Source organism: Octodon degus, unplaced genomic scaffold (genome assembly GCF_000260255.1).
Source record: "Octodon degus isolate 3935 unplaced genomic scaffold, OctDeg1.0 scaffold00153, whole genome shotgun sequence".
In the NCBI taxonomy this organism is placed as follows: Eukaryota; Metazoa; Chordata; class Mammalia; order Rodentia; family Octodontidae; genus Octodon; species Octodon degus.
The window spans coordinates 345,321-370,180 of record NW_004524729.1 but is presented as its reverse complement, the minus strand read 5'-3'; the positions used below and the strand labels follow the sequence as shown (position 1 = coordinate 370,180).

The following is a 24,860-nucleotide window of genomic DNA, read 5'->3' as shown; positions in this document are numbered from 1 at the left end:
CACACACACACACACCCTGGAAGCCTGAGACCCCATAACTTAATTTGGCCCTGCTCACCACTTCCTTGGTGCCGGGAACAGATGGTGCCTAGAAGAGAGGGGCTGGGGCCCAGCGCCACCTAGCCCAAATCCTGGTTCTGCCACACACGCACTCCTGGACACTGGATCACTGGTTCTTCTCAGTGTCAGGCTGTCCCTATAAAGCAGGGACCATCATGGCCCTCCCTGGGGGCTCTGCACATACTGTGCCTGGAGGCTCCGAGCCCCTCAGACACTCTCCCTGGCCCTTGTGCCCGTCTGGGCCTGGTGCATGCCCCACAGTGTGGTTTCAGGGACCCCCCCCAGGGTCACCTCCCTACCTGGTGGTCCTCCCAGAGCACAGCCTTCCTGCTTTCCTCTAAATGCAGACAAAGATAACACCCTCAGGGGGTGGCCTAGGAGGGCGTCCACAGCATGGTCTCTGAGGGCACCGTGTGCAGTCACTGAAGGCCACCTGGGTCCCTGGCTGGGCAGAGAAGAGGCACATTGAGGTCACCTGTTGGGCCCCCAACCCCAAGCTGGGAGGAAGCAGGGGACCCAGGACTGAGCACCCCTTTCCTCACCTGCTTCCCTTCCAGGCTTCAAAACCATGCGCTGGGTGTCACTTGCATGGCATGTGACAGTGCGGCATCTGTGACGTTCAGGAATCAGGAGGCCAGGCCTCAAAGGGAAATAGCGGAAGGCGTCAAGGGCAGGTTTTTTTTTTTTGTGTGGGGTGCCCAGCAGTGCCAAGCCTGGAGGCCTGCCATGGGCACTCCTCAACCCTGGTGGAATTGAACCTGGGGGAGTCGGGGATCCGAGGCCTCCTTTACTATGGCTCTGTGGCTGCGCTGCTAGCTCTTTCCTGTGTGGGACCAAATTCACACATCTGTCCATCCGTCTGTCCATCCATCTGTCCGTCCATCCATCCATCTGGTCATGTGTGGGCTTGGGCACCCACAACTGGAGGCACTCTCTCCAGGGAAGGGACGTCAGAAGTGAAGGGCTACAGATAACAGGATGACAGGGCGCTCCCATTGACCAGGGGATGCAGACACCTCAGAAATTGTCCTGGGCTTTTGAGCTGGCAGCCCCAGAACTAGCTTCTGACCCAGTTTTACCCTCCCTTGCTGTGTGGCCAGAGGAAAGCGACTTCCCTGTGCCTCCGTGCACTGTGTGAGCGCAGAGGTGCCCACTTCACAGGTGACTGCGAAGACAGGCCAAGACCCTTCTGTCTTTATGCCACCTCTTCGCGTCTCACTCTAACCTTAGACAGTGGCCAGGCCCAGCAGTGGTGGCCCCAGGCCTTGGTGACAAAGGGTTCAGCCCACCCGGAAAAGACCCTGCACCTCCTCAGCGGTGTAGGGGTCGAATGCAGAGGGGTTTCCCGCCCATTCCTGGCAGGGGCCCCTGGGGTGGCTGCTAAGTGAAATGACAGCAACAGAAACCCAGCGTGGCCCCAGCTCGTCCCTCCTCCCTCCCTCCTTTCCCTCCTTCCTTGCTCCTTTCCCCCTCAGTACTAGGGACTGAATCAGGGTTCGCGTACTGAGCTACACCCCCAGTCCTTCTTTACATTGTTTATTTTGAGCCACGTTGTCCCCGGTGGGCCCGAGCTTGCAACCCTCCTGCCTCAGCCTCTCAGCGTGCTGGCATTACAGGACCGCGGCAGTTGGCTTTGGGCAGAAATAGTGGTTTCCTCACTCGCGGTGGGCGCTGCTGAGCCTCGCAGCGAGGGGTCCCTGCAGCCTGGCTGCCCAGGTGCCCGGCAGCCTCGGCCTCCTGACCCTGTCTGCCCCTTCCAGACCTCCTGAAGGAGGTGACTTGACTGCCGCTGGCCCTTCCTGCAGTACCTGATGCGGGTAGGCCAGCTCTGGCCCCTCAGGTGGCAGCCAGGACAGGCTGGCCGGGAGCAGTGCCCAGAGCCCGGAGTCTGTTGAATGAGCAGTCCCAACTTCATGCTGCATCACCGGAGGGGACTCCCCGGTCCCTGCAAGAAGCAAAAGAGTCCCCCAAGTCTTCACCACCTCTGAGCAAAGGCCTGCACAGCCATGCAGTTCCCATACCTATACCGAGGTGTGGGGGGCGGGGAGCAGGAAGAGGAAGGAGGGGAGGAGGGGATTGGGCGGGGCTTGCGGAGGGGTCAGACCCCGGAGAACTTCCTGCTGCCCGGGTTGCTCTAAGAACAGACCCTTTTCCTGCCCCTCACCCTGTACCATCCCCATATCCCCCTGCCCCTCCCAGATCTGTCACAGCTGGGTCCCTCGTCCCAAACCACCTCTCTCCGTGTCTGCGGCTGCCTCTTTCCCCCTCCCCAGCGTCCCTCCCCATGTACACGAAGCACAAGGAATGTAGCTGGAGTGTGGTGCACCCTTGTCATCACTCGGGAGACCGAGGTGGAAGGATCGATCCACGAACTCGAGCTACCCTCGGCTACACAGGGAGTTCAAGGCCAGCGTGGACCAGGCAGTGAGACCCTGTTTCAAAAAAAAAAAAAAAAAAAAAAAACCAAACAGAATCAGAAACAGTGCAAAGGTAAGCTCAGTGCGAAGGCCCTAGGTTGAGTCTCCAGCCCAGAAAAAAGAAAAGGCGTGGCTGAAGATCGAGGCGGAGCGGCAGTTCTGCGCTTTCCACACCTTCTTGCCGAGTGCCTTTCCCTTTGCCGAGTGCTGGCTTCTGGGCCGAACCCTTACACACTAGGCTTCCACTCCTTGTCTGTGAAGAGGATGCGACATACACACCCGTCCCCGCCCCCACCGCCGTGCAACCGGCGGGGTGGCTTTGGATCCCTCTAGGGCTCTGGGGAATTGAGGAGGTGGGAGAGAAGGAAGGAAGGAAGGGGGGGCGATGAGGGGGCAGGGGGAGAAGGGGTGGGAGCGGAGACTGAGGCCAGGGTTTCAGTGGGGCCCGCGCTGCGGAGGTGTGGGAGGTCCCTGCCGTGCGGGAGACCCAAGAGGCTGTATAATGAGACCCTGGCCCCCGCCCCGCTGTCCAGGTGAGCCTTGCTGGGATTCCCGGGTGCCGCGCGGGCTGGCCTGGATCTGCCTGGCTGCAGTGCCGAGTGAGGGGACAGCGCCCTCCGCTGGCTGCTGTCTGGGACACGGGCGTCGGGATCCTGCGGGCACCACGCCCTGCATATGCCTCCCACCCATTTGGTGGCCTCGGGTCACCTCTCCACGCCCGCTCCGCCGGCTCCTGCTGCGGCCGCTGGGGCCTGAGCCTGATTTAGCAGCTTAGTGGCCTCGGGCGGCGCGGGACGCCTGGGGCGGGAGGAAACCTCAGGGGAGGGCGTTCCAGAGTCTGCCACCAGGTGGCGCCGTCGGCACGGGACAACCCTGGGCTGCTAGGTGGCGGGGAGGGAAGAGAATAGGACTGACTCTTGGTAGGACGCCAAGGGCAGGCCTTGGTGGCCCTAGCCCCTGCCGCCCTACGGAGACCTCCAGCAACTGGCTGCCTGGCCGGGGCTAGTCTCTTCCAGGGCCAGAGTGGCGCCAAGGGCTTGAGTCCCACGGATGCACAGTGGGCCGCAGCGTGAGCTTGGGACTCTGATCCCAGCAGGTTGCTTATTTCCCCGTCGCTGAATCCGGATGGTTGAAGTCCTGATTGCAGCTGCAGGAGGTGCGGTGGTCAGAGCAGTCTCGCCGGCCTGGGATCTGATGTAAAGAGACCGCCTGAGAAACGCCAGAAACATGGGCAGCCTGAAAGGAGAAGGTGCTTGGAGCTCCACCAGGCAGACCAAGGGGCTCTTGTCACCTGCACGGCAGTGGCCTCCAGTGGCTTTGCCTGCTTCGGACAACGGAGAGCTCAGCCCCTGTTCAAGAGTGGAGGTGGTTAGGGGCCGGGGAGATGGCTCAGTGGAATAAGTGCTTCCCCGGCAAGCACAAGGGTCTGAGTTCAATCTCTGGTTCCGCCAAAGAGTGGAGGTGGTTAGGAAAGGGACCCTGCCCTGGGCTCTGGGGCTGCAGGCGGCTCCCTCTCCACGTCAGGACACGAGGGAAAGAAGGCCGGGCCCAAGGACATGCTTAGAGCTCCCAGGAGCAACCAGCCCAGAGCAGAGTGCCCTGCACCCCTGGGAGCTTGAGTCTCAGGGAGGAAGGAGGTGACTTCCGAGGCTCAGCACCTATGCTGGTCCCACACACCTGCTACACAGGAAGCTGAGGCTCCTGCAAAGCTAAGTCTTTGCTGCTTGGTACACAGTGGGTGCTGCATACGTGTCCACAGCGCTGAGCTCGGCAGGTAACTTGGCCAGCATCTGGCACTGAGGGGCTGTTCTGACCCACCCTGCAATGGAGGAAGTATGCTGGCTTCATTGCTATTCCTCCTGGACATGAGTACCTCAAACCTGGGGCTATACCCTTCCCAGAGGCCAACACCAACTAAAGCCCAACTGGAGATGCTGGGCTGGTGGGGGTGAGCAGCCCAGAAACCCAGCAGTGACGGGGGCCCCCGTTTCCCCTCCCCATCATTATATCTGTGCCCCACAATCCCAAGGCCTGCACTTCCCACTCCAGCTGGAGTCCAGCTGGCCCACCGAGGTGGCTAGGGTGGGGGGAACTGCGTGCAGCAGTCCCCTTTGCAGCTTCTGCTCAGTGGCCCATCCACCTCAGCCAGCCTGCGCCAACCACAGAGCCATCAGAGGTGGCAGACACAGAGTAGGCAACTGGCTCGGCGGGTGACGGGCCACGCGCAGGGTCAGAGGAGGTGGGCAGTGAACAGCAGCAGCGGCAGACAGGCAGAGCAGGGGACTGGCACCTGGGCAGGCGCAGGGGCAGCGCCAGTGTCGGAGAAGCAGGACCCAAGTTTCTGCGCCGTCTGGTTCTCAGCTGCCTCCCAGTGCCAGGCTGGAGTGAGACTCGCAGAGGCGCAGCCTGATGTCTTTAAAATGTTCCCTGCACAGCCAGGCATTAACACGACGTCTATCACCATGGCATCGAGGTGCTTAGACAGGCGCTCCCCCCAGGAGCTGGGGAGCAGCGTGAAGCAGATTATCGGTGTCTCGCTGTGACACGTGCGATCATGCGCCACCGTGACGGATCAACAGTCGATACTGCTGGGGTCCCGGCCCACCCCTGTGCGCCCAGACGCCTTGTGTGCATCCGTCTCTGTCACCTGCTGGGTGGCCCGGCTCCTCCTCGCCGCCCTCCCAGCTCCCACACCTTTGCCTCCATCACTCATGTGTGAAGGGGTCCATGGCGAGATTCTGGGGCTGCAGCCAGGGAGCCCAGATGTGTTTGAAGAAGCAGGCAAGGGAGTCTCGGGCAGGGCTTGCTCTGGCCTCCAGAATCCAGCCCGGCAGACCTGCCTTGGGCAGGCCGCCTTGCCTTTTGGGCCCACGGCGGTCTGGGCACAAGGGTCATTCTCCACAGGTTGTGGGCAGCCACCTTTCAGCTGTGCCCCTGAGTGCCCCCACCACTCCTGACCCAGTCAGATGCTAGACCCACACCTCATGCAGCCTGGGGTGCAGATCTCCCAGTCTGCTGTAGAGGGACCCAGGTAGCTGACATCAACTGTCCCTCCACAGGACAGGGCAGGGCTGAGAGGAGCCAGATGGAGAGGAAGCTCCTGCAGCTCACAGCGGGAAGGGGCTGGGGGGTGCCTGGGAGCCAAGGTTGAGGGAAGCCACAGGGAGGAGTCATGTCTGAGGCAGGTGGTGTCCCCTGCATTTTCCGGGCACATGATGACAGCTTGCACTTTGGTCCCAGGAGGCACTGGGGCTTCTCTAGGACTGGGAATATGTGGCTTCTACCCCTCCCCTCGCCCCTGTTCCTGTCCCCTCAGCACTCCCAAAGCCTGTTCCTTGATAGCACAGTGTCAAGGAATTCTCACAGTGCTTCCTCAGAGGGGAAGTGTGTAGAGATGTGGTTGTGGTCATTTTAGAATGGTCTCGGAAGTGAAGCCCTAACCTGGGACCCAGGGTCACTCATAGAAACTTTGTGCCCTCTTCTGTGTGGTCGCCACTGCTCCCTGGACAGGGCCTCTGCTGAGAGGGACCGAGGAAGGCTGAAGCCCATCTGAATTCTGGGTCCCAGACCCCAGCTCCTCTCCTGCCCTGTGGCCTGGACCAGTCGAAGGCCCCCCAGGAGGCGCTCCCCCCAGGCGGTTTCTGCTCTGAGGGGAAGCATGAGGTTCTGGCAAGGGGGCACCAGGGAAGCCTCGGAGAAGCAGAAGGGTAGCCCAGGAGGAGCTTGTGGGAACACAAAAGGGAACTGTGGTGGCTCGTGTGGGCTGTCTCTTCCAGTAGCTAAAGAGGAAGGAGGCACACTGTCCCCACACCCCAGACAAGGTGGCCCCAGATGGAAAGCTGACTTCTGAGGAAGCAGGCTCTGTCCGGGCCCCTCATGGCTGCCTGGCTCCTCACTTTGTTCCTGGTGCCCTGGTCCCTGCAGCTGACAGGTACTGTCTGTCTCCAATCTCTCTCTCTCTCTCTCTCTCTCTCTCTCTCACACACACACACACACACACACACACACGTACGCACATCAGAGCGCCTTTCTTCTGGCCGTGCAGCTAATTCCTGGGGACCTGTCTCAAGGGACTTGCTGCTAGTTGTTTGAACATCGCCGACTTCACAGGGGAAGCCTTCAGGGACCAGGGAGGTGTTTAGCTAATGCCTTGCCAAGGTGGCTTTTGAAGGGGCATGGGACTGCACTGTCTCCCTTGCTGATGGGTTGACAGGCGCCCCTCCCCTGGCCTAGCTTGGCCTCCCAGCCCTAAATAAGGAGGGGGGTATTGTGTGGTGGGGTCGAGTGTGGGAGTCAGTGGGGAGGGACAGCTCACTGCCCACCCAGTGGATCTTGGGTGCTGTGAAACTCCCTCTCACACTGAAGCCAGCAAGGGACAGGGCCACCTGGGTGTAGTTGCCCCGGGAAAAGGGGAGGTCGGTGGGCAGCCACCTGGAACAGGGCAGCCCAGGGCCCAGAACTGTGAAGGCCACTGGAGCAGGTGGTGCCTCCTCCCACCTCTTGAGATACAACAGAGTATTTTACGACCTTGACATTGGGCAGTGCTGGGGCCCTTTTCCAGGCCCCAAGTTCCCGGAAGCTGGGTGGCTTAGATCCAGTCCACACAAGGCATGGGTGGCTTTGGGGCAAGTTCATCCCGGCCACCGCATTGAAGAGGGTGGATGCTTTTCCTTTGTATCCTCTTGGATTTTATGAGGCTTCTGGGAGCTGTCACTACCCCCACTCTGTGTCACCCCACCCACACCTTTATTTATAGTGTAAACAATGATACTGAAGCTAGTGAGTTAGCCTTGACCAGCTCTCAGCCGGGTACCTGCTGCGCCCTCCTGGGCTGAAGGTGGCCAGAGGCTTGGTGGGGACAATGCCCTCCAGACCCCTCTTGGTCACTTTAACTCCATTCCCCAAGCCCCATCCTTTCTCTCTGTCCCTGTAGTCCTGAGCAGACCCCACCTGGGCTGGAAGAGGCTCGGCCTGAAGCTGCCGCCGGCCGCCTCTGTGGTAAAAGCACTTTTGTAACAGCAGGAACTGCAAGCAAAACCAGATTTTTTTTTGCAATATTGCAGCAAATGTTATAGGAAAGAGAAACGCTTCCTGCTCTTTCACAAGACAGGAAAGCACCCCACAGTCTCCTGAGCCCCACTGCAGCAGCAAACACACCCCCTTTCTCTGGGTGCTGCCAAACTCCTGCCTGTCTTGGGATTTGAAGACAGCAGGGGTCCTGCCTCCCCCAGCCCTGACCCGGCCCCACTGCAAGCTACAACTGCAGCAGCCAGCCTCGTGGTGGCCCTGAGGACGTCATTCATGTCTTCACAGAGTGCCCTCTCCCAGGGTCTTTGGGCCATGTTAGGATGTGGTAGGACACAACAGAATGCAGGGTTACCTATGCAGCCCAGGGACATGCAGCAGCCTGCACTGGGGTCAGAGCAGAGCTCTGCCTCAGGTCCTGCATGGGTTACTTAACATTGCAGTGCCTCAGTTGCCTCATCTGTTAAATGGGTACTACAATAATGCCCAGCCTGCCTCAGGACATCCTGAGGACTACCAGGGGTTAATGTCATCATGTCAGTAGCCATCAGGGCCAAATGAAACCCAGGACACCTTGCTGAGCCCGCAGACTCCTGTCCATGCAGCCTCTTTGCTCCTAGTTCTCCTCCTCCTGCTGCTGCTGCTGCTGGAGCTGGGCCTGGGCCTGCTGTCCTCCACAGAGCCCTTGGCAAGTGCTGCTGTTCTCACAGTCTTTTGCCAGGCCCAGGAAACCCAAGGGCTGAGGATGGTCACTCCTGAGTTGAAGACCCACTGTCCCCTTGGAAGGCTGGGTGCTCTTAGGCCATTCACTTGACATTTCTGGGCCTCAACGTCTTCCCAAAAATGTCAGTTCCCTTCTTCTACTGTGCCCTTCCAGAGCTCTGGGCTGTATTGATTTCTCAAATACCCACTGGGGAGGATCAGTTTTGCACAGGTTGCTTGGAGGAGGGTGAGCCACAGGCCCTGCGCTCCACCTGCCCGGAACTGTGGGACTCGCCCTGGAGAACAGGACCCTGGGTGGAAGTCTCCCCTGCTCTGCCCTCAGGTGGGCCGGCTCCCTTTGTTGTCCAGATGTGTGAAGCTCTTCGTTTCCGGACCAGAGCTCCCTGCATTCCTTCTTGACGCTCCAGCCTCTGTCACCATTGCCCTCTGCTTTTCATCTTTGTTTAATGCCAATAGAGAGCTCAGGAGGCAGAGGCGAGTGGAGGTGGGGTCGGAGAGTGCTGGGAAGGCTGCCTACTGGCTGGCACGGGTGAGCACAGTGAGGTGGGGGCACACAGCATGAATAAAGGGTAGGAGGGCAGAAGACAAAGACTGGGGAAAGGCCGGTGAGAGGTTCTGTTTGAGTGGAGAGTTTTACAGAGCAGCAGAATGCAAGACCCTTCCTGGGGGATTACAAATGCCTGCCAGGCAAGGGCTCAGGATGTCCTATCTTCTTTGCTTTCTCTTTTTTGATTGTGAAAAATAATACTGAAAAGTGCAGTGCTAAATAAGAAAGGCTATACAACAAAGTTTTGTGTGACTACTACACAGGCCAAGACAGAAGAGAACATTCTGGTTCATTCCAGAACATTCCAGAACATTCTTTGCAAGATACTGTCTCAGATGGTGGACTCAAGGGGCTGGGGAGATGGCTCAGTGGAATAAGTGCTTCCCTGGCAAGTACAAGGACCTGAGTTCAATCCTCAATTCTGAAAAAAAAAAGAAAAAAGAATCAGATGGTGGACTCAGGGGCATCACCTCATGTTAGGGTAGTCGTTGCTGGCATTTCTTCATAGTTTTATTATTTAGAACCTCACTAAACCATGTCGACTTGCTTTGCTGTTGTTCGGATGCAGGAATTGGAACAAGCATTCTTCCACGGGGCTGTGCCCCTGCCTACTTTGCCCGTGTCTGAAGTTGGTGTCATTGGGATGATACTGTGTGTATTCTTTTGTGACGTGCTGCCTTCATTCAACATTTTGCCTTTTAAGGCATATAGGTTTAAGGCTGTGGCTCAAACTTGGCTTTACTGCCACAGAGCAAGAGCAGCAGACTGTGGCCGTAAGCTAAAGCCAGCCCTCACTGCTTTTGGTACGAGCTGGGGGTTATGCATGGTTGGGAAAAAAATCAAAAGAAGAATATTTTTACATCAGATGTTTTTGGTACATTTTAGACATCTGTGACTATCACATTCGTCATAGAGAATTTGTACCTGTACATGCTGTACCTTGTTTCCCCCCACCCCCTACCCTCCTGCCTTCAACCCCTCTTCCCTTTCTCTTTTGCAAAGCTTTGTTTCCATGGCTTCCTTTTTTTATTCTTTGTCTTTTTGAGGCAGGGTCTCCCTGCGCAGTTCAGGCTGGCCTTAAGTTCACTTTGTGCAGTTCAGGCTGGCTTCGAACTCGCAACAGTCCTCCTGCCTTGGCCTCCAGAGTCTGATGTTCCAGGCACGTGCCACCATGCCCAGCAGCTTTCCTTCTTTCCTCCTTTATGTTTTTACTTTTCCCTTCCTCTCTTTCTTTCTTCCCTATTTGAACATTTTGCTCCTATTTCAAAAAAATGTTGGTCCTTATTTACCCTTTAGGTTTCTCACACCAAAGAAATAATTTGGTATTCACACATGCGTGTCTGATTTATTTCACTTAGAAGTATGGGCTCAGGGCCGGCGGTATAGCTCAGTGGACTAAGCGCTTGCTCAAGGAAGCGGGTTCGATCCCTGGGCCGGTTGCCGCGCTGGCCCTGCCCTCGGGCGCGCTGAGCCGGTGATGGAGTCCGGACATGGTGGAGCACGCCTATAATCCCAGCCATGGGAGGCAGAAACCAGGAGGATTGCTACAAGCTACGTAGTGAGACCCTGCACAAAAGAAAAAAAAGAAAAGAGTATGGGCTCAGGGTATTTTCATTTTCTTACAAATGTCTGGAGTGTATCCTTCTTCATGGTAGAGTAGTACTCCCTGATATAAAAAGAATAACATTTTGTGGTATGTAAAAATTATACAAAATTCAGATCTCCATGTCCATAAAGCTTTGTTGGAACGTAGCTACACAAACTTGTTCACTGGCCCAGGAAAAAGCCCAAGGATGTTTCCTGCCCAGCCTTGTGGAGAACATGTTTGTGGACTCTTGCTGATGAGTAGCCCGCTGAACGACCTTCCACAGCCTCTTTAGTGACACTGGACACTTCCGGGGCTTCCCGCTTGGGCTGTGGACTCATGTGGGTGCGTGTGTGGCTGAGTCGGGCACCTCCCCTTGGGTAGTGAGTGTCCACAGGGAAGGGACTGCACGGACTCGTGTGGTTTCAAGTCCCTGGCACTCAGCAGGGCCCTGGCCCCAGGGGCTGCTCAGGAAAGCATAAGGATCACAGACAGCCCCGGGAGCCATCAGCAAGGTGGAGACGGGGTGCCAACAGCAGGTACAGACGGAAGGTCTAGGTGGCCAGGGCCAGGGCCATAGCCCAGCAGCACGGTGCCTACCAGGCAAGCGTGAGGTTGCAAATTTGATTCCCAGAACCAAAAAAAAAAAAAAAAAGGAGGAAGAGGAGGAGGAGGAGGAGGAGGAGGTCTAGGCAGCTGTCCAAGTGGGGCCACGGGTCTCGCCACAGCCTCCCAGCCCCCTGAGTGCTCGTGACTCACTGTCCTGAGACACAGCTGTATGGCAGCCCTGGTGCTGCCAGAATAGGAGCTCCCGTGGGCCCAGAGCAAGAGGGACTCTGGCCAACAGAGCTCCGTGGTGTCTTGTCTGGAGTTTGGAAATACCTGCCTAAGGGTCCATTTGATGAGTGGCAGTGCCCTGGGGAATGGGTCTAGGGGCTGGGGGCTGCTGGGGGTGTCGGGAAGAAGCCAGAGGGCATGTCTGCTGCTACAGTGGTGGGGAAAGAGGAGGCCGGAGCCAGAGCCCTCCAAAGCCCGGGGCCAGGTCCTGCTGGCCGCTGATGGCCGCAGCTGGGTGGCCTCCCACCAGGGGGGATGCTCCTGGCCTCTTGGTGTGAGTCCTGGCCTGTGCTGCTTGTCAGAGGTCGGAGGACACAGCTCTGTACATCCTAGGCTATACATTACACGTCAAGTGTGCATGCCTTTTGAATCCAGTAGGGATTCAAAGATGTCCTAAGGAGCAGGAGGCCCACAGAGCCCAACTACACATGTGGCCTTTGGCCAGCAGTAGCTAAGGCCCTGTGCAACCTGGGCTGCCCTTCCCTCCCGGGCTCCTGTCCCCACTGCCACACTGGCCTCTGAGCTGCTGGTAGATGCCCAGGGAGAAGCCAGCTACTTGTCGCATTCCCAGGCCTTTGCTCCTGCTGTCTGCTTGGCTGGGAAGGTCTCTCTCATCATGACCCCTGCCTGGTGACATCTGAGCTGTCTGTCAAGACATACTCTTAAGCTACCTTCTCTGTGGTGCCCTCTGCCACTCCCTTGCCCTGCCCACCTTCAGTTTGCCCCAGGGTGGGCAGAGCCAAGAATGGGCCATCCAGTCTTTCCAAGTAGACAGTATAAGAAAAGCAGAGAAAGAAAAGTCAGCAGCAACTGGCTTGGGGAGCCCTGGGGGGGCCAAGAGGGTGGAGGGCAGGGGCAGGGTCAAGGGCAGAAGCAGCCTGAGGGCGCATGATCTTGGGGAGCCCATGTCGGGGCAGTCAGGATGGAGGGGATCTGGCCCGGTTGTCCTGGGCCAGTGGTGTGCTGGTGGCCAGGCACGGTCATATTCTATCGCATGCACCAGTGAGCTGTAAGTCAGGGGTCTCTCTGCCAGGCGGCTTTGAACCACTGGCTGTGCAAGGAGGACGGTGCCATTAGGCGGTGCAGTCTCATCCCGTGGTACGATAGTCATGTATGCCCCACGGGGGTCCAAGCCAGCTGGAGTGTGTTAGAAGGAGGCTGAGGGAGGAGGGGAGCTGCTCACAGGCTCAGTCACGGATGTGAAGGAGTTTTACGGGCTCAGTAAGACTCACTGGAACCCTAGGATTCTTCTCTGGACCACTTTCTAACGTGCAAACACAAGGCTGGCTGTGGTGGCACATGCCTGTGATCCCAGCACTTGGGAGGCTAAGGCAGGAGGATCGTTGTGAGCTCAAGGCCAGCCTGGGCTACAAAGTGAGCTCAAGGCCAGCCTGGGCTACAAAGTGAGCTCAAGGCCAGCCTGAGCTGCATAGCTAGAGCCTGTCTCAAAAAGACCAAACAAACAAACAAAAACAAAGTGCAAATACAATCTCTCTGCTTCCCACAGGGGCTCCCAGGATGCCCTGCCTCCCACCTCTCCTGCACCCCCTTGCCTGCCCCTGCCTGCCACAAGCCCTAGCTCTCAGTGCCCCCTCTTCTACAAGCTTTACCCAAGAGCTCTCTGGTGCTTGTGACCCCTCTCCACATCCCTCCCCCACCCAGCAGCCTTCAACTCTTTTCTTCCTTCAAAGTTCAGCTCCGTAAAGAGATAGGGAAGAAAGACATCAAAATGCGCTAGGCTGCTCGGTCAGGGTGGCAAATCGCAGGCGAGTCCGCCTTTCTTCTTGATCCTTCCCTGTGGTTTCCAGTGAGTCTGTTCTCCTTCTAGAGGGCAGCAGCAGGGAGACCTGAAGAATTATCATTCAAAAAAAAAAAAAAAAAGCAATGATCCAGTTCCAGGGCCTTTCCTTAGGAAACCACTGCCTCCTCCCAGGCTGGGCAGTAGCCCTGTCTGGTGTCTCCCCAGGGAATTCTTTGCAGCCCCCTGTTTATTTGTTTGTTTGTTTATTTATTTATGTATTTATGTAGGTATGCATGTATTTGGTACCAGGAATTGAGCTCAGGGTCTTGTGCTTATGCCTGAGTTATCTCCCCAGCCCCTACCTATTTAAAGTTGTCTCTTGGCTTGCTTCCCAGCAGTGTGCCTTTGGGCAGGCACCAGCGTAGCTGTTCCTCCCATTCTGTGTCACCCACCCCCATTCAGAGAAGAAAGCCCACCCTCTAGAGGTTAGAACTGGGTGTGGCCAGAGGCCATGTCCCCTGCTGGCCCAAGACTCAGCAGTTGAAAGGGAGGTAGCAGGTATAAATAAACAAGCAAACCCAGTTATACGGGACGAAGCCCTTGACACTGGCTGGGTTGTGTCCCTGAAGAGCCATGTGCAGCCTGGGGACAGGCTGTGGAAAGGGCTCAGAGCCAGCCCACATCTGGATATGTGTGACTCAGAGGTGTTGACAGATAGGAGGTCCAGTGTGAGCTCGCCATCTGGGCTGGAGGCTCCATCAGACACACTCTGTTGAAAGGACACCTTCCGATGCCTGCCGCCTGGCCGCGGCATTCGAAGCCAATGTCCTGACTCTGTGGAACTGTGCTCAGGGATAAACCTGTAGCTGCTGCCAGGGTCTTCCCAGAAGTCCTTCAGAAGGCCCTTCAAAAGGCGCAGCTCAGAGATGCCAAAATTAAATTGAAGGACGAACTCCAGGCCTGAAGTAAAGACCGTGGGAACGGCTTCCGTCTGTAACTGGGGATCAAAGTGTTTTCCTTTAAAATCGACTGCAGTAGGGCTGGATACCTTTGATCAGCACATCTGGGTCCTCGCGCCCTTGCTCAGGGCCGGGGAAGGATTCGATTCCAGGCAGGGGGGAGCTGAGGCCAAGGCCCCAGCCGGAGTCGGTGGATTTGAGGAGCAGCCAGGGAGGCCAGGGCAACGAGAGCAGGGGCGGAAGCGGGGATAGGGGGCTGCGAGACAGTGGGGTGAGGGGAAGCTCAGACAGCCCATTGGTGCAGTTTTCAATCATTCATACCAAATTATTCACATGCACATTCTTGTCTGGCCTGACCCAGGATCGTCTGTGGAGGGCTCACAGGGCCACTTCCATCTGTTCTGGAAGCCCCAGGCTGTCGTTGAGCTGCAGTGACACTCGCAGCCCCTAGTGTGCAGAGTTATTTCTGAGTCCTGCTACCCCCAGAGGCCCATGCGTACCTCTGAGGGGCCTCGCAGTGGCCTCTGAGGTTTGGATTCCCATTAAAGCGTACACTTCTTTTATTTGGGAAGTTTTTCTTCTGCTTGCTTAGAGGTTTTTAAAACCAGAGTGCAGAACCATAGGTAAGGGTGTGGGGTGGGGGACTTGGAGGAATCCCGTTTTAATCCCACCCCTGCCACCTGCCAGCTGGGCCGTGCAGGCAAACCTCTGAGCCTCAGCCTCCTCAGCTGCAAAAGGGAGTCATGCCCAGGAGATGTCAGCTATTCTTTTTTTATATGTTTTTATTTTAATTTTATTGATAAACAAATATGAATGAGACAGTTTCAAAGCTGATTAATAGGATAGTTTCAATAATCAATACATTGTACATTGTTATCTTCTTAGTGGTTATCCATAGTACAAGAAGCAGACGGGATTTCCTATCCAAACACTGTTAGTACACCTCTTTCTTCTCATTGAATTAAGTGAAAGTAGCTGTATATCTATCCTAACTATTTTGTATATACAAATACATAATGATCTTTCCTCTGTATTCCCCTTTTTTTGTTTAGTCCTGTCAGAGGTGGGTATTCTATTGGCATCTAAATACTATAGGTGTTTGAATTCAGCTAAACAATCTAACACCATCTAGCAGTCTATAATATTAGTGGGTTATCCTCAGAAGTTATTGACTTGAGCCTTTCACAGCTCATCATATTAATATGGCTTTACTTTATTTTTTTATGGCTTTACTTTATATACCTCATTTTTATACTTTTCTGCTGGATGGCTAAGACCAAGATAAAGCAATAACAAGAAATGTAACTTTTCTATCTGATAAGGTCAGTCAAGTACCCCCAGGATTTATCCTGCAGCCCTGTACCGCCCTTTGTACATCCTTTTGTCAGTGTCAGCCATGAGGATGAGTCACGGCCATTGCTTGGCCAGTTTGCTCTCTGTGAAAGCCTGAGAGAATGTTTTTTCTCTCCATGTGACTCTCCCCAGGCACACTGTACATCATCGATCACATTCAATGTCAGCTATTCTTAGCATGTAGCTCCATGATCCCCCAGAGTATGTGCCATGCTGGGGACCCCACCCAGGAGTGGCCAGAGAGGGCCACAGGTCCTCGGGACAGAGAGGATGACCCCAAAGCCTGAAGGTGGGGGACAGGTGGGGAGAGAGGCCTTCCAAGCAGGGGGAATAGGTGGGACAGATCCTCCATGCCAGGGATTTTCAGGGTTTTTAAATTTTTTTATGTATTTAGTACCGGGTCTACAGGGTCTACAGGGTCTCACTACACAGATCAGACTCATGATCCTCCTGTTTTCAGCCTCCCAAGTGCTGGGATTACAGGCACATGCACCACTGTCTCAATTGCTGTTTTAGCGCAGGGCTGACATGGCACACCAGGGATTGAACCCTGGTCCCTGCGTCTGCCTAAGCAGGTGCTTTAATTTGCTGAGCTACCTGGCCAGCTCTTCAGGGTTTTTTAAACAGCGGCCCGATGCATGTCTTAGTGTGAACTCGTCTGATCCAGCTGTGTGAATCTAACCGAACCCAGAAGGTCGTGAAGTCCTCTGGGAGTGGCTTGATGTTCATGTGTTTTAATTGCTTCTTGTGACCCTGTAACCTGATTTCAGAATCCTTCCTGGGCCTCACCCAGGGGGAGCCCCTGCCACTATCAGCAGCACAGGGGAAGGATGAGTGCGAGCATCTTGGGGAGCAGCAGGGTGGGGGTGGGGGGTTGGAGCCAGGAGAGGCAGCTCTGTCTGGGCAGGATGGGGCTGGACGGGGTGCCCGGCCGGGCTGGGGTCCTGATCATGGGCAAGCACAGGAAGGCTGCTGGGGTGGGCACCCGGGGAGTCTGCACAGGGCCCGCAGAGGGGCATCCACCACCAGGCACCACCAAACAGGGGTCCAGACAGCCAAGGTCACAAGAAAAGGTGGAAAAGGAAGGAATTGTGTGTGCCTGCAGTGGTAGGCAGAGTCTTTCCCAGCAAGGGGGAACAGAGCTGGCAGGAGGGAAGGGGCCGGAGGAGCTGGGTTCATCTGTCTCAGAACCCCACACTCACCCCAGGGGCCAGCAGGGGCCAGCAGGAGCCAGTTGGGATAGGGCCTGGGGTGATGGGCAAACCTGGGGCAGCGACTGACCTCTGTGGCTCCTGTGGCCCTTGGGTCGTGGTCCTGTCTCTCAGGCAGGCAGTTGGGCTTGGCTGACATCTCTGACTCTCCTGCTTCTTTCTTGTCCCATGGAAAGAAGTGGCCTGGCCGCACTGCCTGCCTGGCTCCACTGAGCCCCTCCACACCCCTGTAAGTGTGGTGTTGTCACACCATGTGGTGTGGGGAAGCGGTGATGGTCAGAGAAGTGAAGACACCCGCAAAAGGCTGCACAGCCTGTCAGCGGCAGAGCCAGCATCAGAGTGTGGACCTGCAGCATCAGGGACCTGGGTTTCACCACCCACCCCCATCTCTGGGCAAGCCCCAGCTTTTTGTAGTCCCCGGACACACAGAGAATACAGGGGTACAGGGGCGTCACCCCTGAGATCTTTGGTGAGGTGGGGGTGGTCTGTCCAGCCCAGCTGGGGTGTCTGTCCTTGCAGTTGTGTGGGGGTACGGAGAAGCAAGGGAGGATTTAGGGGCCAGACAGGACATGGCCAAACTTGGGCAGGGCTGGGCCAGATGGTGGCCCCAAGAGTCTTTGAGCTTCCAGTCTCTGGCTGGTCCTACTCCCCTGTCTCTCTTTCCCCATGTCCCAGGGCCCTGTCACTGGGGTGTCCTGTCCTGTCTTCTGGCACCCCTCCAGCACCAGGGTCATCAGGAGCCCCTGTGATGACTGGTACCCCCTTATGTGTTTATGGAAGCCACTGGGAAGGGATTTGTGGACTTGGAACTAAATTGCTAAGAACCTTAACAGGGGGTTAAGGGCTGCCATCCACACCTCCCCCCTCCCTGAGCACCCTCCTCCGCCGCTGTCCCCAGACAACTATTGTTTTTGGGGGTCGCAGCAGACTGTGCCTCCTCTGCTCTCCTTCAGAGACAGCAGTGTCATCAGCAGGCAGAGTCCCTGGCTCTGGAGCCTCTGACCCCCAGGTCCAGCTGAGCCAGGGGTGACATTTCATGAACCAAACCTTCTGACTTTAAAACAACAAATCCCCGAAAGCTGTGGAACAATGGATGTCTGTTTTTATAGAGCTCCCCACAATGACAGGATCAGTGTAACTGCACTAGCAGATCCCGTCGTTTTCTAGGAAGATACCTCAGATGGGGCGTTTTCAAGGCAACGGGATAAATGTCTTCCTGCTTGGACGAACAGGAAGACAGAACACTGACGGCACCTCCGCCCAGAGTGGCTTCTTTGGTACAAGGGAAGCAGCAGGGAGGTCCTGGGGGCCAGAGGTCTCTGCCAGCTCCCTGGCAAGGACTTTGGTTAGGATCCAACCACTCAAACCAGGCTCCTGGCAGCCCCACAGATGGAAGATGCCAGTGCAAGCTGCTGAGCAGCTCCTGAACCAAGTCTGAGGGACACAGGCGTGGGACGCATGAGGAGATGGGGGCCGCAGGTAGCAGCTGCAGGCAGAGAGCTCAGGGTGGAGGGCCCCAGGTGGAGCACCAAGCTCCTTGTCCTCCCAGCCCACCCGGGACCCTGTGAGATCAGGTGGCAGCCACCTCCCCACCTGGGGCCCCCCGTGCTCCCTGCTCCCTCCCACACTACCTCTGCCCAGAATTAGGGCTCCTCATGTTATGACAGCGATGCTATCTTGCTGCGAAGCCACAGTCATCCCATGACACAGTCTAGAGACACCAGGGACAGCACAATCTCTCTTCCTCCCCTTGCTCCCTGGGAAGCCTGGGACAGGGGCTCCTGACCTGGGTGCCAGCTCAGTGGCCATTCCCAAAGTGGGCCTTGTCATATTAATTATGACAAAGCCAACCTGCTGTGACAGCAGGTTTCTGGACTTTGCAGCCTTCCCATATGTGCATAGGGGTGGGTGTGTCTCTTTAGTGGCTCAATGTGAAGCCAGAAATATCGGTCTATCCAGAACTGTGCAGTATTAACCAGCTGGAAGATCAGTTCTACCCCTGCTCCAGGGTTGCAGAAGGCCTGACTTCTCCTGGGGCCCCTTCCCGGGAATCTGGCTCACAGCTGAGCTGCAGGGACCAAGAAGAGACCAGGCTGGCCTTGTGCCAGCCCATACCATGGGCAGGAGGCCCACACCTCACTTTCTCGGGCAAATAAATCTTGAGGCTCCCTCTGAGCATCTCAAACACGCAATCTTCTCCCGATTAACACGTGGCCTGCGTGTTCTTAGTTGCCTGCTGCCAGCCTCAATTTAAAACTGTCTGCTGCTCAGCTCTGCAGCTGAAGAAGCACAGGCCAGGCACGCAGGGGCCAAAAAAGCCCAGGGTCCTTTGCAGCCCAGGTCAGTTGAGGTCGCTCCTGGCCCTGGGCCCCAGCCCAATCTGAACAGCACCCCCAAAGCCTGTGGGAGCAGCCAGGGACCCAGCCAGGCAAGGTTGCTGCTTTGGAGGTTTTCAGGCTGTGTCCCCAAGGTACAAGGGGCTTCTGATGTGTGGGGGTGGGGCAGAGTGTCCACGGCAGAACAGGCTTTGCCATGGATACTGAGGTCCAAGACTGCAGCCCAAGCGGGCAATGGGGAGCACCTCCGCTTCTCTGGAAGGCGGCCCCAGGAATGGCTCTGGTGCCACACAGAAAGCGGACAAGCCCTCTGAGTTCCAGTTCTGGGAAAGGTTTGTCCACCTGCTCCAGCCCCAGGAGAGTGCTGGGGAGGCCCGCCCCTTTACTTCATTCTCCTGCCTCAGTCTCCCGTTCTCCTGCAGGTCTTGGTCTTGTCTTCAGGAAGGAGCTGGGAACTCAGGCTCCGCTCTCTCCCGGCCTGGGATGTGGTCGCAGCACAATTCTGTCCCTGCCAGGGACTGGCGGGGTCGGAAGCTGGTGGCCTTGTCTCTCTGGACGTGCCGGCTCTTGCCTGGCCTGGGGTACCCCAGCAGGATGGGGTTGCATGTGGAGTGCCTGGGCTGAGCCCTGTGTGCTGAGGCAGCCTCTGGAAAGCTGTGCCTCTCTCCTGTCGCCTCTCATGCAGGAGGGCAGTCGGTGGGTCACATCGGCCTCCCCATCATGGTCTCCCTGGCCAACACGGACACCTCCTTCGGGTGCAGCATCACCTATCGGAACACCCCAGCGCTCAAGGACTTCACTGTCAGCTACTTCCACATAGATCTCCAGGGCCAGAAGAGCCCAGAGAAGCAGATACCCTGCCACGCTGGCCCGGGTGCAGAGAACCAAACCTACACCTTGCTCTGCTCAGTCAAACTCAGGCTGCCGGATGCATCGGCGACTGGCACCTACTACTGCTGCGTGCAGTGGCCCAGCACCGTGGTGAGGGGCAGCGGCACCTTCATCCTGGTGAGAGGTGAGAGCACCCCTGGGCTGCAGCCAGTGGGGTGCAGGATCTGATGGGAAAACGCGGGCCTCCCCAGCCCCTAGGCTGGGTTCTAACTTGTGACCCTTCAGAGTGCTGGGATCGCAGGCATGTAATGCAACCCCTAGCTCCATAAACTCTATGGGATGGAGGGAGGAGGGGCAGGATGGATGGACGAGAGCTTCAGGAAATCAAGAGTCCATGTACCAGGGCTGGGGAGGTGGCTCAGTGGCATAAGCACTTCTCTGGCAAGCGCAAGGGCCTGAGTTCAATCCCCGGTTCCGCCAAAAAAAAGAGTCCATGTGCCCATCACCCATGGTGCAAGCTCCTGTCAGTCTGGGTACAAAACTGTGACTTTCAAGTCCAGGGAGATAGCTCAGTAGAATAAACGCTGACTTTATACTGTCAGCATACTTGCCCACATTTAGCATCGTTTTGAATGGAGGGAAGGGAAGGCTCCAAAGATCACATGACTCACCCAGGGGCCTCCAGACAGCTCTTGGTGAAGCCGGCTCATTGAGGCAGGAGCAGTCACAGTCCTTGTCCTTCTTCTGGACAGGCTGTGTGTGGCCAGCTCAGCCCACCAGGGGGCGGTGTTGGTTGGCTGTTGTTGTTGGGGACCGAACCGTGGTTCCTGTGCTTTGCTTAGCTTAGCTTGTTCTAAGTGGGTGCTTTAGACCACCGAGCCATCTCACCAGCCCAGGCTCGCTCTTCTTCAAGAGATTCAAGCCAGTCAACAGTAAGTAGGGGACTTACTAACGTGAGCAGGAGAGTAAGGACCTGAGCTGGGTGTGACGGTGAGATCTGTAACCCCAGCTACTCGGGAGGCTGAGGCAGGAGGATTGCAGCCTGAGTCCTGCTTGGGCGACTACCAAGACACTGTTTCAGAATAAATTATACAGGGGGCCTGGCCCTGGCTCAGTTCTTTAAGTGGCTGCTTCCACAAAGCTGTCAGCCTCAGGTTGCTGCGGTTCGATCCCCACAACTCAAGCCAGCCAAACCTGCCCTGAAGGCATTCAGAGAAAAAAAAAATCCTTCTGCCAGAATAAATTATACAAAGGTTGGGAAATGCCTCAGTTGTACGGCACTGTGGGTTCCATCCCTGGTGCAGGGAAAAGTTGAAGACCTGAGGTGGGGCTGGGGGCATCTGGGGGGGCACAGGGCCTTGTGGGGGAGGGTGGGCAATGGGTCCTGGGAGAAGGATAACACAGGGCTTTGGGGTCTGGAGGTCAGGGGTCCAGGTAGGTCCCGACTTTCTTGGGAGCTAAGCTCTGCTTTCCTGTCTCCTCCTAGACGTGGGCTACCAACCCCCTCCACCGAGCTCCCAGAAGCCCCTGCTGTGTGGCTTCACTGCCCTGCTGGCTGTGCTGAGTGTGCTAGGCACGGCTTTGCTGCTCTGGAAGAAGGTATGGGACAGTCATACATGGCAGGGACGTAGCCTTCACCAGAACCAGGCGGGGGGAGGCCTCATGGTGCAGGGGCTGTCTGTCTGCCCATGGGACCTGGGGCCCTACAGAAGGTGTCTCTCCCTGGCCTGCCCCTTGTGGTGGAGCCTGACCTACCAAGTCCCTTTCCATCTCCCCAGTACTGGGGATTGGAGCAGGGCCTCTGCCCTGAGTGACAGTCAGAGCCCTTTTTATGTTTTATTTTGAGATAGGCTCTCTCAGACCGGACTCAAACTTGACATCCTCCTGCCTCAGCCTTCTAGAGTGCTGGCATTGCAGGTGTGCACATGCTCAGCACCTCATTGTTGGGAATGAGCTGCACTAGGCCATGTGTCCCTCTGAGAGTCTGACACAGGATGCAGGTCCTCGTGCTTATCGCTCTGGTTTGAGCCCAGCAACCCAGAAGGTGCAAGACACAGTGCGCCCAGCACCCTCCAACACACTCTCACTTGTTCCCCTCCGTAGCTGTGCGGGGAGCTCCCTGCCATCCCCCAGCTCCGGAGAACAAGGCTCAGAGAGGTTGTGACTTGGCTGGGGTCACACAGCAAGCGCTGGAGTTGGGGTTGGAGGACAGGTGGAGGGCAGGTTGCTCTGGCTCGCTGCCTGGCTGGCTCTGGCTCATTCTGTGGATGGCACCTCCCTGGGCAGAGGTGTTGCCCCTGGAGCTCCCTGAATTCTCCTTGCCACCCAGACGCTGTGGTTTCCTGTGCCATGCCTGTCTCTGGTTGTTCTCTGCTGCAGCCCCAGCTTCGAGCACAGGGCCCTGCACATAGTAGGTCCTCAGCAAGTTCTTGCAGAGCCCTTTCACAGTTGTTACTAAAGCATTGCGTTCATTCCTTGAGTTAGCTAAGCACCTACTACATGCCAGGCCCATGGTAGAGCCCAGGAGCCCAGAGGTCACATAGCAGACTAAAGCTGCAGGTGGGACAGGTGCCTGATAGCCAGCTGGGACAAGTTAGCTGTGAAAAGAAGCGACAGACTGTGGAGGGTTAAGAGCATAGCCTCAGGGCTTGTGCCCCCTCCCCCTGTGCCACTTGCCAGTGCTGTGAGCTCCGACAGGCTCCCGGAGTCTTCCCTGCCTCAGTTTCCCCATTGGGGTGCCAAGCATGGGAGTTGCATGGTGGGGTTGTGGAAGGACGGCAGATTCCAGGCACCCTAGGTGCCCTGATGGCACCTCCGTGACTCCTGCTGTGGGAACAGTTGTGAGGGCCACAGCCGACATGAGGGTTGGAGGTGGTCCTGGCCCACCCTGGGCTCCCAGGCATATGTTGTCCTCATCAGAGTGCAGCCCCTGGGGGGCAGGGATGGGCTGTCCCCAGTGCCTGGGAAAGCCCAGCACACAGTAGGAATGCATGTACAGAGATAGCAGAAAGCCGAGTCGGAGGTGGCCAAGGCATGCATGCGTAAGGCCTTGGGTTGCTTGCATTTCGCAGGAGGCCAACCAAGCTCCGCAGGCTTCCTGAGCTGCCGAAGCAGCACCCTGGTGTGGAGCGTGGGGTTCTGGGCCAGGACTTGGCCACTTAGCGCTCACCCTCTGCAGGAGGATGCTCCAGTGACAGGCAGTGCCATGCTCAGCACCCAGCAAGGTGGCCCACCTGCTTCTCGGGCCGCCCTCTCTGCCCTGCGGGTGTTGCCTGCCAGCTGGCATTCTAAGTTCAAACCCTGCAGCCGCCGCCTCCCGGCTGGGCAGCTTCCCAGGCCCTCCATCCTCTCTGAGCCTTTCCTTCCTGGCATGGGGAACGAGGAGGGCCCGAGGACTTGCCTGCAGGTTTGCTGAGGGATGCAGAGATGGAGCAGAGTCCTGCCTGACTCTGTGCTCCCAGCACTCGGACGCTGCGACCAGGGTGGCACGGGCTTCTGCCTGTGAGCTGAGTAGCTCTTGAGAGCTAATCCTGGAGTAAATGGGCTGGGGCTTGGCTGGCGGCCAGGGATTCTAATTAGCTCTGCCCCAGAGGAGGCCGTTGCCGCTCTGCTGCCTGCGATGAGAGGGGACGTCCGGTCCGCCTACCCGTGTCCTCAGCCATCGCCCCAGCCCCGCTGGCTGCCCTAGCTTTGACTTTCGTGAGCATGGCAGCTGCAGGAAAAGACAGTCCCTGCTGTCACCACACACGCAGTGCTGGACAGTGTCCCTGCTTCCTGGTGTCTGGCTGACAGAGGCATCTACAAGGGCATATTGGTGACAGACTGCTTCCTAGGTGCCAGGGGAGTGCCAGGCACCTGCTGGCTGGCCACTATGGGTAGAGGCACCGTGTCCAGGGACAGTGGGGACTCCAGGCCAGGGCCAGTGAGGGCCAGAAGGGACCCCAGCCTGGCGCAGGCCCAGGCACTGCCACCAGGTGCAGTGCCTTCCTGAGCTATGCCCTGCCCACACCAGTGCCTGTGTGGACTGTCATCCTTTCTCTGGCCCCATGCCCACAAGCGGCTTGATCTGGGTCTTGGAGCGGGATGTGTTGAATGATTTCCTCATGTGTAGCCTCATGGACAGTCCGAATCCCCCATCCTTTCCCTGGTGGGGTTCATGAAGGGAAGCCAGGGCTGCGTGTCTCCAGTCCCTACAGCCCTGGCTCCTTTCTTCTGGTAGAGACAAAACCTGGCTCCAAGGAAGAATCCCACCCAGTCTGGTCCAGACTCAAGATCTGCCTGCACACCCATACAGCCTACTGCAGAATCCATCTACACGGTGAGTCCCAGGGCCTGAGCTCCACCACCTCCAGGCTTAAGTCAGGGTCTGACTCCCTGGCTCAGTCTGTACCCGCAATGGGACTTGTCTGAGCCTCAGTTTCCTCATCTGCAAAGTGGGTGCACTGACTTTACCAGTGGAATTTCTATGATGGTGAAAAGAGAGCCTGTGTGTGGAGACCTGGTATTAGGCGCGCGCACACACACAGGGATCCTCCCACCCCCATCTCTGGCACACCCTTTCCCTGTTGGAACATGGGTAGCAAGGACAAGGGTCAGTAAGGAATGAAGAAATTTCCTCATCTGACCAAATGACACCCACTGGCTCACCAGCTTCTTCCTGTTTTGTTTTATTTTTTATTTTTTGGAGGAACCAGGGATTGAACTCAGGTCCTTGCCCTTGCCAGGCAAGCGCTTATTCTACTGAGCCATCTGCCTGGCCCCTTCTTCCTGTTTTTATTTCACAAAAAAAATTGCGATTGCAACAACAATCACTGAAAGAAAAAAAAGGGGTGGTGCCATCCCACCCTGTGACCCAGCCACTATTCTCAACAGTGGGGACCCCCCACCCGCCCACCTTACGGTCACAGCAGAGATGCAGCGGCCAGGCTGGGACCCTGCTTATTCCAAGCCAGCAAGCCGGTCTGCAGAACTAGGCAGGGAGGGGGCGGGGCTGCGCCCCCCTGCCCAACCCCACCAGCACATGGCCTGTCTGCTCTGTGCTGTGGCCCAGGCTGAGGACTGTCCCTGTCTCTCCAAGGAGAACAGGACAGCTCACAGGGACCCTCGGGCTCCCCAACGGGGGAATTTCCACAGCTGCTGCTTCCTTCGGGGCTGCACCTCCCCTAATCCCTGCCTGTGAGGGATTCTGCTATCAGCTGTTAAATGGAAATCTCAATCTCCCTCCCTCCTCCCCCC

General features: G+C 57.0%; 1 protein-coding gene across 4 annotated transcripts in view; it reads left to right on the top strand.

Moving 5' to 3' along the window:
• Positions 1-6,294: 6,294 nt before the first annotated feature.
• The window catches only part of Nfam1 (NFAT activating protein with ITAM motif 1), a 30,763-nt gene continuing 12,197 nt past the window's right edge, over positions 6,295-24,860 (top strand). Inside the window, exons 1-6 of one of the 4 annotated variants that reach the window (XM_023702542.1) lie at positions 6,345-6,408; positions 18,730-19,126; positions 19,217-19,320; positions 19,480-19,809; positions 21,112-21,224; positions 23,845-23,943. In XM_023702542.1, the coding sequence (XP_023558310.1) occupies positions 19,029-19,126; positions 19,217-19,320; positions 19,480-19,809; positions 21,112-21,224; positions 23,845-23,943 (744 nt within the window). In that variant the 5' untranslated portion in view covers positions 6,345-6,408; positions 18,730-19,028. Of the gene's footprint in view, positions 6,409-18,409; positions 19,127-19,216; positions 19,321-19,479; positions 19,810-21,111; positions 21,225-23,844; positions 23,944-24,860 lie in introns of those variants that run through there. The other 3 variants (XM_023702544.1, XM_023702541.1, XM_023702543.1) reach the window with 3 other exon arrangements.